Source organism: Pogoniulus pusillus, chromosome 3 (assembly GCF_015220805.1).
Source record: "Pogoniulus pusillus isolate bPogPus1 chromosome 3, bPogPus1.pri, whole genome shotgun sequence".
Classification (NCBI taxonomy): Eukaryota; Metazoa; Chordata; class Aves; order Piciformes; family Lybiidae; genus Pogoniulus; species Pogoniulus pusillus.
Window position 1 is genome coordinate 16694779 of NC_087266.1, and position 11726 is coordinate 16706504.

Sequence of the window (11726 nt, forward strand, 5' to 3'; positions counted from 1 at the left end):
AAGGAGAATATGAGAGAAACAACTCTGTCAACACTCTGTCAATGCAGGAGGTGTTCCAGGCACTGAAGCAGAGATTCCTCTGCAGCCCTTGGCGAACAGACCCTATTGAGACAGGCTGTGCCCCTGCAACTCATCGAAGTCCACAGTGGAAGAGACATTCACCTTCAGCCCTTGTAGGGCCCTGTGCCAGAACAGGTAAACACTCAAAGGGAATTATTACCCCATGGGAAGTCCACAGAGCAGGCTCCTGGCAGGAGCTGTAGGACTATGGAAAGCATAACCCACACTGGAGCAGGTTTGCTAACAAGACTTGTGACCCCATGGGGGCCCACAGTGGAGCAGTCTGTTCCTGAAGAACAACACTGGGTAGAAGAGTCCTACACAGGAGCAGCTTCCGAAACTTAGCTCATGGGAAGGCCTCACTATGCAAAAATTTGCGAAGAACTGTTCCCATGGGAAGGACCCCACACAGACGCAGAAGAGCTTCAAGAGCCCTGCTGAGGAAGGAATGGTAGAGATGTGTGATCAACTGATCACAGCCTCTATTCACTGTCCCTGCTGTAGGTGGAGAAATTGGACAAAATCAGGAGTAAAATTGAGCTTGGGAAGAAGAGAAGGGTAGAAGGAAGCTGACTTCAAGATTTGGCTTTATTTCTCATTATCCTACTTGATTTTGATTGACATTAATTTTCCCTGACCTAAGCCTGGTTTGCCTGTACAGTAATTGCTGAGTGATCTCTCCCTGCCTTTACATCAAGCCATGAGCCTTCCATTTCATTTTCTCTCCCGTGTCAACCTGAAGAGGATAGTGACAGAACAGCAGGCATCTGACATCCAGCCAGGGTCGATCCACCAGTCAGGAAGAAGGATTTCAGAAAACCTTCCCTCTGGGGCATTTCCATCCAGCTGGTTTGCCTCCTTTCTTTTTTCCTTTCTGAAGTGTATGCTGGTTGGTTTAAATTCTACTCTGACATGCCTCATGTCTCCAATTAACTATACAGGCAACACAGGCACCAGTAACCTTAGGGCACTGTGGTGCTGAGTATCCAGATGTCACATATAGCCCTGTTTATTACTGTGAAGACAGAGTCTCAAAAGCATTTGGATTGTAGTAGACAAATTTATTTCCACTGTAGAAGCACACTTGTTTCAGTAATAAAAAAATAACATTTTCTTTGCAGAATAAAAGTAATCCTGTAGTGGTATAAATATATTTACTTGCACAAGAATCCATGTAAGTCACTCAACACATATTCGGATTTCATATTCTCACAGTCCTATGTATGAAATGGAGTGAACAGAAGATAGTTACTTGCAGAAACAGGAGAAATGTGAAGTCTGGCTCAGTTGGGGTTTAAACATATATGAGATAATAGAAAGCTTTCTTGATCATTTGGTTTTAAAAACTTATTTTAAATGAAGACGTTGCTTATGAAAAATACTGACAGTCTTCAGCACTGATGATTTCTGGGTTTCTCTTTAAAACATACTATACAGTGTCAGCCACAGAAGCCTCTTCCAGCTGCTTCATGGACATGACCTCAGTGCTGGCCAGGCAGAACTAACATCAGGAGTGTTAATGTTCAAGATCAGTGCTTCTTTGTGCTCAGCTTCTTGGCCTCCATACCAGAGACCTCCATCACCAGCTACTCTTTTCCAAGGAACAAACCAGGTCTAGCACTTTACTTCAGAGGGTCATCACAGCCTCAGACAGCACATCTGACCAAACAGGAAATCCCTATGCTACACTAAGACAGGTGCTATATTCCAGACAGAGCGATGATTGACCTGGTGCAACCAGCAGTTCAGCTTATAACGAGTATAGTTCATGTGTAACTTTAGTACGAATACTTCGCGCAAAAGGAAATGTACTATTTTCTGCACTCCCCATTCAGTTCAAGCAATGGAACAACAGTAAACAAAACAGGAGTGAATTTAACTTAAAGTACATACTTCAACTTTTAGATAATTCTTGAACTCTTTTTCCCATTGTGGGAGTGGAAAAAAAAATAGAGAGAAATGAAATGTAGTGAATCAATCACATCATGACTCTGTGTTACTGGGTTCTGTCTAATTTATACTTCTTCACTGTGTGGGCTAACATTAGCACCATGCCCTCACAACATATGTTGACTTATTCTAATTATTCTTTACTGTTAATATAGTGAAAAAAAAGTACAAGCTTCAGCCTTGATTCTTCTCACTGCGGCTACGAAAGGAGGACACCAAACTAATACAACACAATACTGAAGACAAGAGAACATAACACTTAGCTCTGCTACACTGAAAAGGAATTTCACACAAGATCATTTAAGTAGGCACACTGACATACTGAGCACCATTCTTTTTTTCTGATTTTTTCCTCTTTTAGTTTAACATCAACATTCAACTCTGAACAGAAGAATGTTAAGCCTCTAGGACAGTTTCAGTATTAAGAAAAGAACTACTTCTATTTTACAAACATCAAAACATTAACATTGACACTTTAGTGAAGAAGTTCACTGCAAGTGACCCTCTCTCTGAATTCGAAGGCGCTCCTTCTCCACTTGCAAGCGTTCCTTCTCAATCTGCAGCTTCTCCGACTCAAACTTTAAGAACTGCAGCCTCTCTTTCTCTAACTGCAAACGTTCCTTTTCAAGTTTTAACTTCTCAGTTTCTAGATCCAGAGGCTGCATGATGGGCTTTTCTGTTTGGGTGAGGTCATTTTCCACAGCAGGTTTCTCAGCATGCAGAGTCTCTAGCCTGAGTTTCTCCCATTCAATCTGAAGCCGCTCCTTCTCAATCTGCAGTCTCTCACGCTCCAGGTCAACATGCCGCAAGCGCTCTTTTTCAATCTGCAGGCGCTCCTTCTCTACTTGCAACCTTTCAGCTTCAATATCTAGTCGCTGCTTCTCCAACTCCACCTTTTGTTTCTCCAGATTTATAAGCAAGTGAGAATCTTCATAGGCTAGCCTAGCTTGAGCAGAGCTCAGATTTCCAAACTCTTCAATGTGGGGGAAGTCCGGTAGGTCATTTTCCTTTTTTGAATCTGGCAAGACTGATGACAAAATTTCTTCTTCTTCCTCAATAGGAAACTGCAGAGAGGAATGTGACAGACATGAATTACGTTCCAGTCTCTATGCCAGAATAACATCTTTTTTTCATCTTAAAAGATACTCAGAACTATCTTATGCTGTGAAATAACCATGTCTGATCAAAAGACTGTTTTCTACCTTTACACAGGCAGAGAAACACTTTATTCACAAGCTATCTGATCTGAAAAATGGAAAAAAAAAACAAACCAGTTTGTCAGTGGTCATGCAAGAACAGAAAACACTGCATGGCAGTTACTACACAGCATTCAAAACCACTGATGGAAAATTTGATCTAAACCAGTATATATTGTTCTTACTTTTCATATAGGTGAGTGACATTTATGTTAGTCACTAGAAATTTGCTGTAATTATCACAGCAGCTGGATCTACATATTACATGCTATGTTGGTTAATACAGCTTTCACTAGCTGGAGGATTCAATTTCTCAGAAACATGTAACACTGACATTTTTCACATGCTCCTAACCCTTAAAACTGTACTGTGGGTCAATAAACGTGAATTGTTTAACTAATTTTGTATTATCATCACATTTATTGTAAAGCTACTTATGATGCCGATGACTAGGTAGTTAAGACCACTGCTCTTGGCAGACAGTAACAAGTTGTGTAGAATTATACCTACATGTACCACAAATTCATAGTACACAAGGGATAATTGTTTCCCCTGAAGTATGCTGCAAAATTAAGGCAAACTGAGGAAGATACAGGTTCAACAAATCTTAAGGCAATAAGAGGACAGTCAGCCCTCTAGCATTAGAACAGACACACTGTTCTTCAGCACTTGTCAGACAGCACTCTTACTACCATTTAACAGCTTATGTTGATTTTTTCCCAGCACACATGTCAATTGAGCTGAGACAGGAGTTTATTCTCTCCTCATCCAAAGAAGAAACCCTCAAACCGAAACCAGTTAAATACTCCTGTTTGAAATGAGAACTATATTTTTGTACAGGCACAACACAACTATCCAAACATTTAACTTCACTCTTGCTAGCTGCCTACCCCAGGACAGACACAATACTACTAGGACTACCAAAGGGTCTACAGGATCCACAGCAGCTTGTCAAACACATTAAAATTCTGACAGAGATAAATGGATGTTTGACTTAGTGTAATACTTCATCCTGTGAGTTCATTTTAGGAAACACAAATAGTGTTCTATTTCTGTATTTTGGTATTCTATTTCTTTCTGTAACTGCAGGTAACATACTTTCATTTGTTAAGGAAGTGGATTTTTCTTCCTTGTTCATCCACCCATCTGTTCTAAGTATTAAAATAACCCATTTCCTCCAACTGCATATTTTTCATTCTACTGGACTAATTCTTATTTATAGCACATACAAATGGAAAACGTGCAAAAATATATTCAAAGTTGATAACGAACATCCAAGACCTTACACACAATTCCAAGTTGTGAGATTTGAATATCATCTCTTTGAAACATATTTGTTTCTACAGTTTCTTCAATTCACACATTCCAAAAAATCAGAAACAGATGCTGTAAAGAAACACAGAAAAAAATCCTTATGCTGAAAGACACACTGCATGTAGCTAATATATGCCAATCACTCACTTCAAAATTCTGTGCATCTTCCTCTTCTTCTTCTACTTTGATTTCTGTTAAAGATCCACCAGCTTCTCTGAAGTCAGTGATATTTTGCCATTCAAAACTAGATTCAATTGCAAACCCCATTTTCTCATCCATGTCTTCGTTGAGAGAGTCATCTAAATTGGATGAAGGAAGGTGAAACCCAGCACCTACAACTTTGATGTTTGCATTCAGACGTTTTCTCTTCATGAGTGCTCTCCAGTCAAGGTATCGCCTTTTCACTTCTGTCCCTGTTCTTTGCTCTCCTTCACCTACAGCATTTACACACTCTGCTATTTCCTCCCAAGCTTTCCGTTTCATCTCATTAATTGTTGTATTAAGTTGCTTTGAAAAGAGTACTTCTCTCCTTTTTCTGATTTCCTTAAGAAGAGTTTGAGTTTCCTGAACACTAAAATTGCTTTTTCTTTTTCTTTTTAACTGTTTCATTTTTTCCAGCTTTAACCTAATAATTTCACCACAACAGACACAAAGATGATCTGACACTAATCAGTTATTAACACAAATAAAATTTGAAAGCAAATGAAAGCAGAACTCAATTCTTGTGAATTTTCTCTTCACTTTGCAGTATTTTCTTATTGGTCAGGCTTCCTAAGAGAAAAAGAGCAAACAACATAAGTCTCCAAGGTATACATTGTATACTTCCATTTTAAACGAAAGCAACTCCAAAGTCATCATTTAAGGAACACATAGTTTGAACTGATCACTCTTTTGATAAAAGGTAACCATTTTGTTAAAATCTGAATATAAAGTAACTAAAGATACTTTCTCTAATCTTGTATGAATGATAAATCCATTAATATATCTAAGTCACAAACTGTTAAGTCGATAGTTCCATTTAAAAATACAACCACTTTCATTCATAAGAGTTTCACCTACCAACAATTGATTAAGGCTGAAATTTGACATATACATTTCAATTTGAATGCTAAATTACTTCCAAAAGAAGCTAAATTTGTTGTATTGTTACTTCAAAACCAAGAATTGCTCAAGCAACTGAAATTCCTGAGAAACATTTAAATTGAGGTATTAATTCCACCCAACCCCCAACTACATTAGTAAGAAAAGCCGAAGTTTTAAGGGCTTTTCTGACTCAATGACAAAAAACAATTGGAACAATTCTGCCAAACGTCAGAAACAAACTTTTAGTTCAAACAAATGTGTTGCCTTAGAGATGTTTTAAGAGGAAATAGACTTAGAAATAAGTCACTGCATGCCCATGGTAAAGACTTCCTCTAGCCTTCTCACACTGCAAAATTCATGCCAGCTGTTATAGCTAGTTTCAAGTTCATCCCACCCTCTACTCTTAACTCCTTTATCTGGTGCTGAAGACAACAATAAAGCTGACAGATTCCGTGTAAGTCTGCACAGAAAATTGGAAAGTTTGAGTAGGAGAAACAGTGGACAAATAATGCAGCGAGATGAACGTATCCTGGATCATATAACCAAAAAAACCTCAAACTGGAAGCAGAAACTGTGAATAAAAAATGGTTCTTGGTCACAGACTGCTTAGCAATGGTCCAATTCATGTTGAACTTTGAAACACATTACCTACCACTTCAGATTTGGTTTAAGAGGCTTTAAAAATCTAGTAAGCAAACAATTCATGTTACTGTACTGACAGTTTCAAGCTGTTTGCTTACTATTTACCCAGTAAACAATTTTTGTCCACTTGAAGCAAATGGTTTGCACATTATATATTCCATTGCTACTGACTAATGGACTTAAATATCTCCCAGCATGCTATGCAGAGTTCTTAAATTACTAATTATTTGTTTCTTCTGTTATTCTTCTAAATGTGGTTAAAACATATAGGTCAGCACATTACACAAAAACTTCTCTATTTGGGGATAATGCACCTAATAGTTTAGACATCATTCTTGATCTTGATGCTCTACTGACTGCAAATACGTGGCTCACTTGCACCAAAGTCTTCTGTATCAGGCAACACTGTTTCATACTCAAACATGTGAGTATGCTGGCAATGGATTAAAAAAAACAAACCTGTAAGACTTAACAAAATATCTTTTAAACTACCTCAGAATTAATATCTTTTGAACACAATTAATATCTTCTAAACAACCTAAGAATTTTGTACTATGAGTACATTTACTACAGGAGCACCAGGTTCACCACTGGGCAGTCCTCTTTCCAAGAAACTTGCAGGTTGAACATGAGAAAAGACAAGCACTTTAGGGAACCACCCATACTTAGAAGGGTCATTTAAAATGCAGACAGGAGATGCCGAAGATGGGTAGCGGCTGCGGATTCAGGTAGTATACGGATTAATAGATGAAAGGTTTCCCATCCTTTCAGATAGCAATGGCCATGAACGGAAGAACACCTCCCTTCCGAGCAGGCAGTGTTTTGCAGGGATGAAGGCGGGCATAGCCCCTAGGGTTGAAAAGGCTCAGCTAGCGCCCTCGGAGCCGGCCCCGCGGCCGGCAGGGTCCCGCCAGAAGGCGCACGAAGCCCTGCAGGAACGCCACGAAAGGCAACAAAGAAAGGCGGGGGTACGGCTGGATGCCCCGGCCGGCATGGGCCTGAGCCCCACCAGGCCTGCCTCCCAAGACTGGCTGCACCTCGTCCGCGGTCGCAGGCCCAATCTCTCGGTGACCCACGGGGAACAGGTGGGTACGCGGGCCCCATCCGCGACGCAGCGCAAGGTCTCCCCCAGCAAGTGACCCATAGGCGGGCCCCGCTGCCTCTAGCGGGATGAGGAAGAAGACCTCGCAACGAGGCCGCCGAGAACGACGGCGGACAACCGCCTCACTGATCTCGGGGGCCGAGGGCAGCGGTACCCCACCGCTCCCCCCCTACAAAGAGGCTGAAGGCTGCCTAGACCCCGCATAGGCAGCAGCCTCATAGGGGGTAACAGTTGCCTAAGCTCTGCAACAGCCAGCACTGCTCCACTCCATACCCCGCCCGTTCCCCGGGGAGCCGCACGAACTACTCACCTACGCCCAACTCGCCTCTCCGGGTCGCCGGCCCTTTAACAACCACCACGCTCCCATTGGACAAATTGCGTGCCTGTCAGTCCCTCCCGCACGCCTATTGGAAGTCCACGGCCGCCACTTCCTCTGGCCCCACCTCCTCACCACCCCGACGCTCCAGACGGGCCGGAACCCCCTACACTGGTTTCGAGCGCGGCAGCTCCTCTCCCAGCGGGACTGCCGCCGTGCGCCAGCCCCCAGACAGCACTGGCTACAGAGGCTGTTTGTCTTCCTGATGCCTGCCGGTGATTGGCCACTGGCTGCCAAGGCCCGCCTCACCTCTCAATGAGCTTCCGGTGGCGAGGCTCTTGCAGGGTCATGAAGAAGCCAGACGGGGCGGTTCTGGTGTCTGTGCCCTGCCTGGCTTGCGTAAGGGGGTGGCAGGCTGCCTAGGGATGGTGAGAGAGGGCTGGCGCCAGCCTGGGACTGACGGAGGGACGGAGGCAGGGAGGGAGGGGCTCTGCTGCTCAGAGTGCCCCCACCGCAGGCCCATGCAGAGTGTGCGCGTTTGCTCGGTGAGCCTGTCTACGGTCGAATAGAAGCAACCAGAAAACAGCAGCCGGAGTCAGCGTGGCCACTACACCTATGGTGGCAGAGCTAATATTGCATAGCAGAGTATGTTTCCTCCTCGACTGCGTTGTTTGAGTGTACTGTTGGTTTTGTGATTAAAATAGTTAAATTACACTTGCAGAGATAATAAATGTTTTTAAAATAGTATTTTTTGGAAAGTGGTGCCTGTGGTAAGTCGTGTTGCCATTAATGTAATGGGGCATACAAGCAAAAGCACAGCTGTAGGGTTCTCTGCTCTTGGGCCCTTCATTTTTTGTTTTCTCTCAGTCATAGGTGAAGTGTCTGGCATTTGCTCTTTGCATTACATCCTGTTGCCTTGGTAACATAACCTTTGAGCAGGCTTAAAAGCACTACTTGCAGGTAGATAATTAAAAGTCTTTTTTTGCTGAAGCTTGCTACTTGCTTGTTCTGCCTAAACTGTATTGTTTGGCGTATTTACTTATTAGTAGCTCAATCAAATCCAAGTTCTCAGCTATATTCAGCATTTGAACTTGAGCATTTTCACTGGACAGATCACTGCTAGTGATCAGAATTACGATGATGAGACAACAGATTTCCTTTAAAATGGTATTTTCCAGTTTTGGTTGACAACTTTGTCAGTGAACTTCCCTGAAAGTATTTACAGAAACTCAACATGAAAAGGCTGTGAATTTATCAGCTTTCTTAGAGGTGATGATCACTTAGCTGCCATGATAATAAACATTTTGAAAGGAAAACGGGAATATAGCAAGGTTATGCCACGTTGTTGGCAATATGCAAGGATACTTTTTACTAAGGCCTAAATATGAACTAGGCTTAGATTTATATTATTACCAGTGTTTTTGACAGTGCTGTGAAATGTGATGCAATGAAATGTGATGCAAGTGTGCCCTGAAGGTCTTGCAAGCTAGTTCCAAGTAGATTCAGGTGCAAGTAGGTGGAAAATTGATAGAGAATGAAAGTCATTAACAGTTTGAACCTCTGCCAGTCCACAAAAATAATTAGTGCTAATCACACTTCATTGAGTATCCTCCTTTTATTGGGAAGCACAAAACCACTAAATATGATTAGTGTCCATTAGACTAATTTTAACTAGGAAGCATATGATTTCCTAGGGTAGCTGCATAACTCTAAATAGCTTTATTTTCTCCCCCTACTGTTTTTCCACTTTTACAGAGGCTTTTGATCACAGGTGAAAAATCCTTGGACCTCCTTCATTCATGTGAAATGTCTTGTATTTATTTTGAGTTTGTGCAGTTAATATGTATTTTATTCATTAAATCCAGGCTCCACTTCCTTGCTTTTTATGACAATGGGAAAAGCCCCATCATACCGTCTGCCACAGGTATGAACTGTGCCAGTCCGTGGTGAATTTCTGGGTATTGTAGAACATGTAGAGGCAATGTTATTGTGATTACAAATAGATGCAACTACAGCTCTCAAATTTGGTTTGTTGCTCAATATAAGCTTTTAACATTGTGAACACTTAGAAAGCTTTGTACATGTCTCCAACTGGCTTCTGGTAGGTGTGTGGCAAATGCTGGAAAGTTAATTTTTATTGCTGTAACACTACAGAGGTTTGAGAAGGTTTGAAGGTCACCTAAGAAAACAGGGCTTCTGCACTTTCTATTAATGCCATTTCTGCATCCTTTCAGACCTTTTAGACTGATTAGTTTATATCTTGATTTAAAACCATTTCTAAGTAGTATGGAAGCACATTTCATAATACCTAATGATTTGCAATACACAAACTGTTAAAAAACCCTGTATTTCAATCTGAGCTAGACAGATCCAATAAAAATGATACCAATTTAAACGAGCACCTTAAATGGTAAACTTAAAACTTTTCAGCAGGATAAATTAAATACTACAAGGTCCAAGGACAGTTTAACGCCCCCCTCCCCGTGCAGTTTTCTTGATTACAGTTTTAGTATTCAAAATGCTCCCCACTTGAACAAAGAAAAAAATCAGTTACCCTCATTAAAACCACTGCCGTTTCTCTGTATTTTGCAAGTCACTGGAACAACAGGGAAAAAAAGACCTGACAATTACTCGGTTGCAATGGTGCTTTTATTTCACAAAAGAATTAACATCTCTGCAAACAAGTAGCATCACACTTCCCACATATCGGCAGAACCCAGGCAGCAGCAAAATGTTTGTTACTGATTGCTTATGTTTTATTGGATGTTATAAGAGAAAAGAAAAAAAAGTAAATTGAGCATAACGTTCGGCTATAACTATTGTCGAATATACCCCTGCTTTCAGTCAGCTTTAATTAAAATAGATCTCATGCTGCCTCCTATTGGTCATCTACAAACAAAAGCACTTAAAATGAGACTCCACATTACGAATTGCAGATAGCACATTCTATATCCTATACCTTATCTACTGCTAATCAAAGGAGGTATACAGCTTTTTTCATGGAGTAGTAGCAGAAATAAATCTCACCCGTTAAATCTACTCCATTTTGTGGATATAATGAATTTTTAACAACAGCAATAAACTTGCTTTTAGTGTATTCAGAATATAGAAAATAAATTCATTAGTACATAAATAATAATAATCAGGTCTGTGCAAACATAATCAATATAAACACCTGAATAATTGATATTCATTAGAGCAAACAAACCAGTATGATAACATTACCAAAGTGCCATAATGTTTTGATAGCATTCTTTTAAAATTAAGATTATCCAATATAATAATTACTGGATATTAAAATCTCACATACAATATTTATTATTTTCATGTATATTATACTGGGCATGCTTATGTTGTGTTCTGTGACATCGACTAGAATTCTATTATAAATGTTTTGGTTACATCATCTAAGTGCAAATAGTAGATTATAGCTTTACATGCAATCTGTTTTAAGCAACTTACTATACTTGAGTGAGAATACAGGTAATTGTTAATCTAGTACCTGACCATTTTTAGAGGAAGGTATTCTTTCATAAAGTACTGTGAGTTTTGAAAAGTCAGAAAAGATGTAAAAAAAATACTGTGGAATAATTTTGTGACTACTTTAAAACTGCATAACAGTCTGAAAAATCAATTTGATCCAGACCTACAGTAGTTGTGCTAGTAATCCATGTTCTTCTGAGTAGTGTAGTTGACTTTGCTGGGATTTCTTACCTTAGTGATTAATCATGAGACTGGGAGCACAGGCCTTTAATTCTAACATAAAGTCTCGGTTTTAATCATGATTTTCTAACACAGTTTCTTCTGCACTCAGTTTTTCTATAAGATTTAAGACTCTGTATGTGGAATTGTGGCAAATCTTTTCCTCTATGAGAATTGTAGTACAGGCCTACCTATATAACTGAAGAAAGTAATACTATTTCACAGAAACTTTTCTGTAAGCAGTGGTACAAAGTGTAACTGACACTACTACGTTATTTCCTGGTCACCGAGTAAGAGGGCTCACCTCCATCTGAAATCTATGATTTGTCAGACTTGGAGCTGACATTAACTCCCATGCAAA

At 40.4% G+C, this 11726-nt stretch overlaps 1 protein-coding gene across 1 annotated transcript; it reads right to left on the bottom strand.

Moving 5' to 3' along the window:
* Positions 1-1100: 1100 nt before the first annotated feature.
* Positions 1101-7927, bottom strand: MSANTD4 (Myb/SANT DNA binding domain containing 4 with coiled-coils). The gene is made up of 3 exons (XM_064170756.1): positions 7658-7927; positions 4668-5291; positions 1101-3074 (listed from the first exon to the last, which is right to left on the bottom strand). The coding sequence occupies exons 2-3, from the start codon at positions 5127-5129 to the stop codon at positions 2499-2501; spliced, it is 1038 nt and encodes a 345-aa protein (XP_064026826.1). The 5' UTR covers positions 5130-5291; positions 7658-7927; the 3' UTR covers positions 1101-2498.
* Positions 7928-11726: the final 3799 nt, after the last annotated feature.

What these genes read in the sequence shown, in the direction of transcription:
- MSANTD4 (XM_064170756.1), bottom strand. Translation starts at nt 5,129, where the DNA reads ATGAAACAGTTAAAAAGAAAAAGAAAAAGCAATTTTAGTGTTCAGGAA. An exon ending in AAGATGCACAGAATTTTGAA is followed by an intron (nt 3,075 to 4,667) that starts GTGAGTGATTGG and finishes TCCTCTCTGCAG; the next exon opens with TTTCCTATTGAGGAAGAAGA.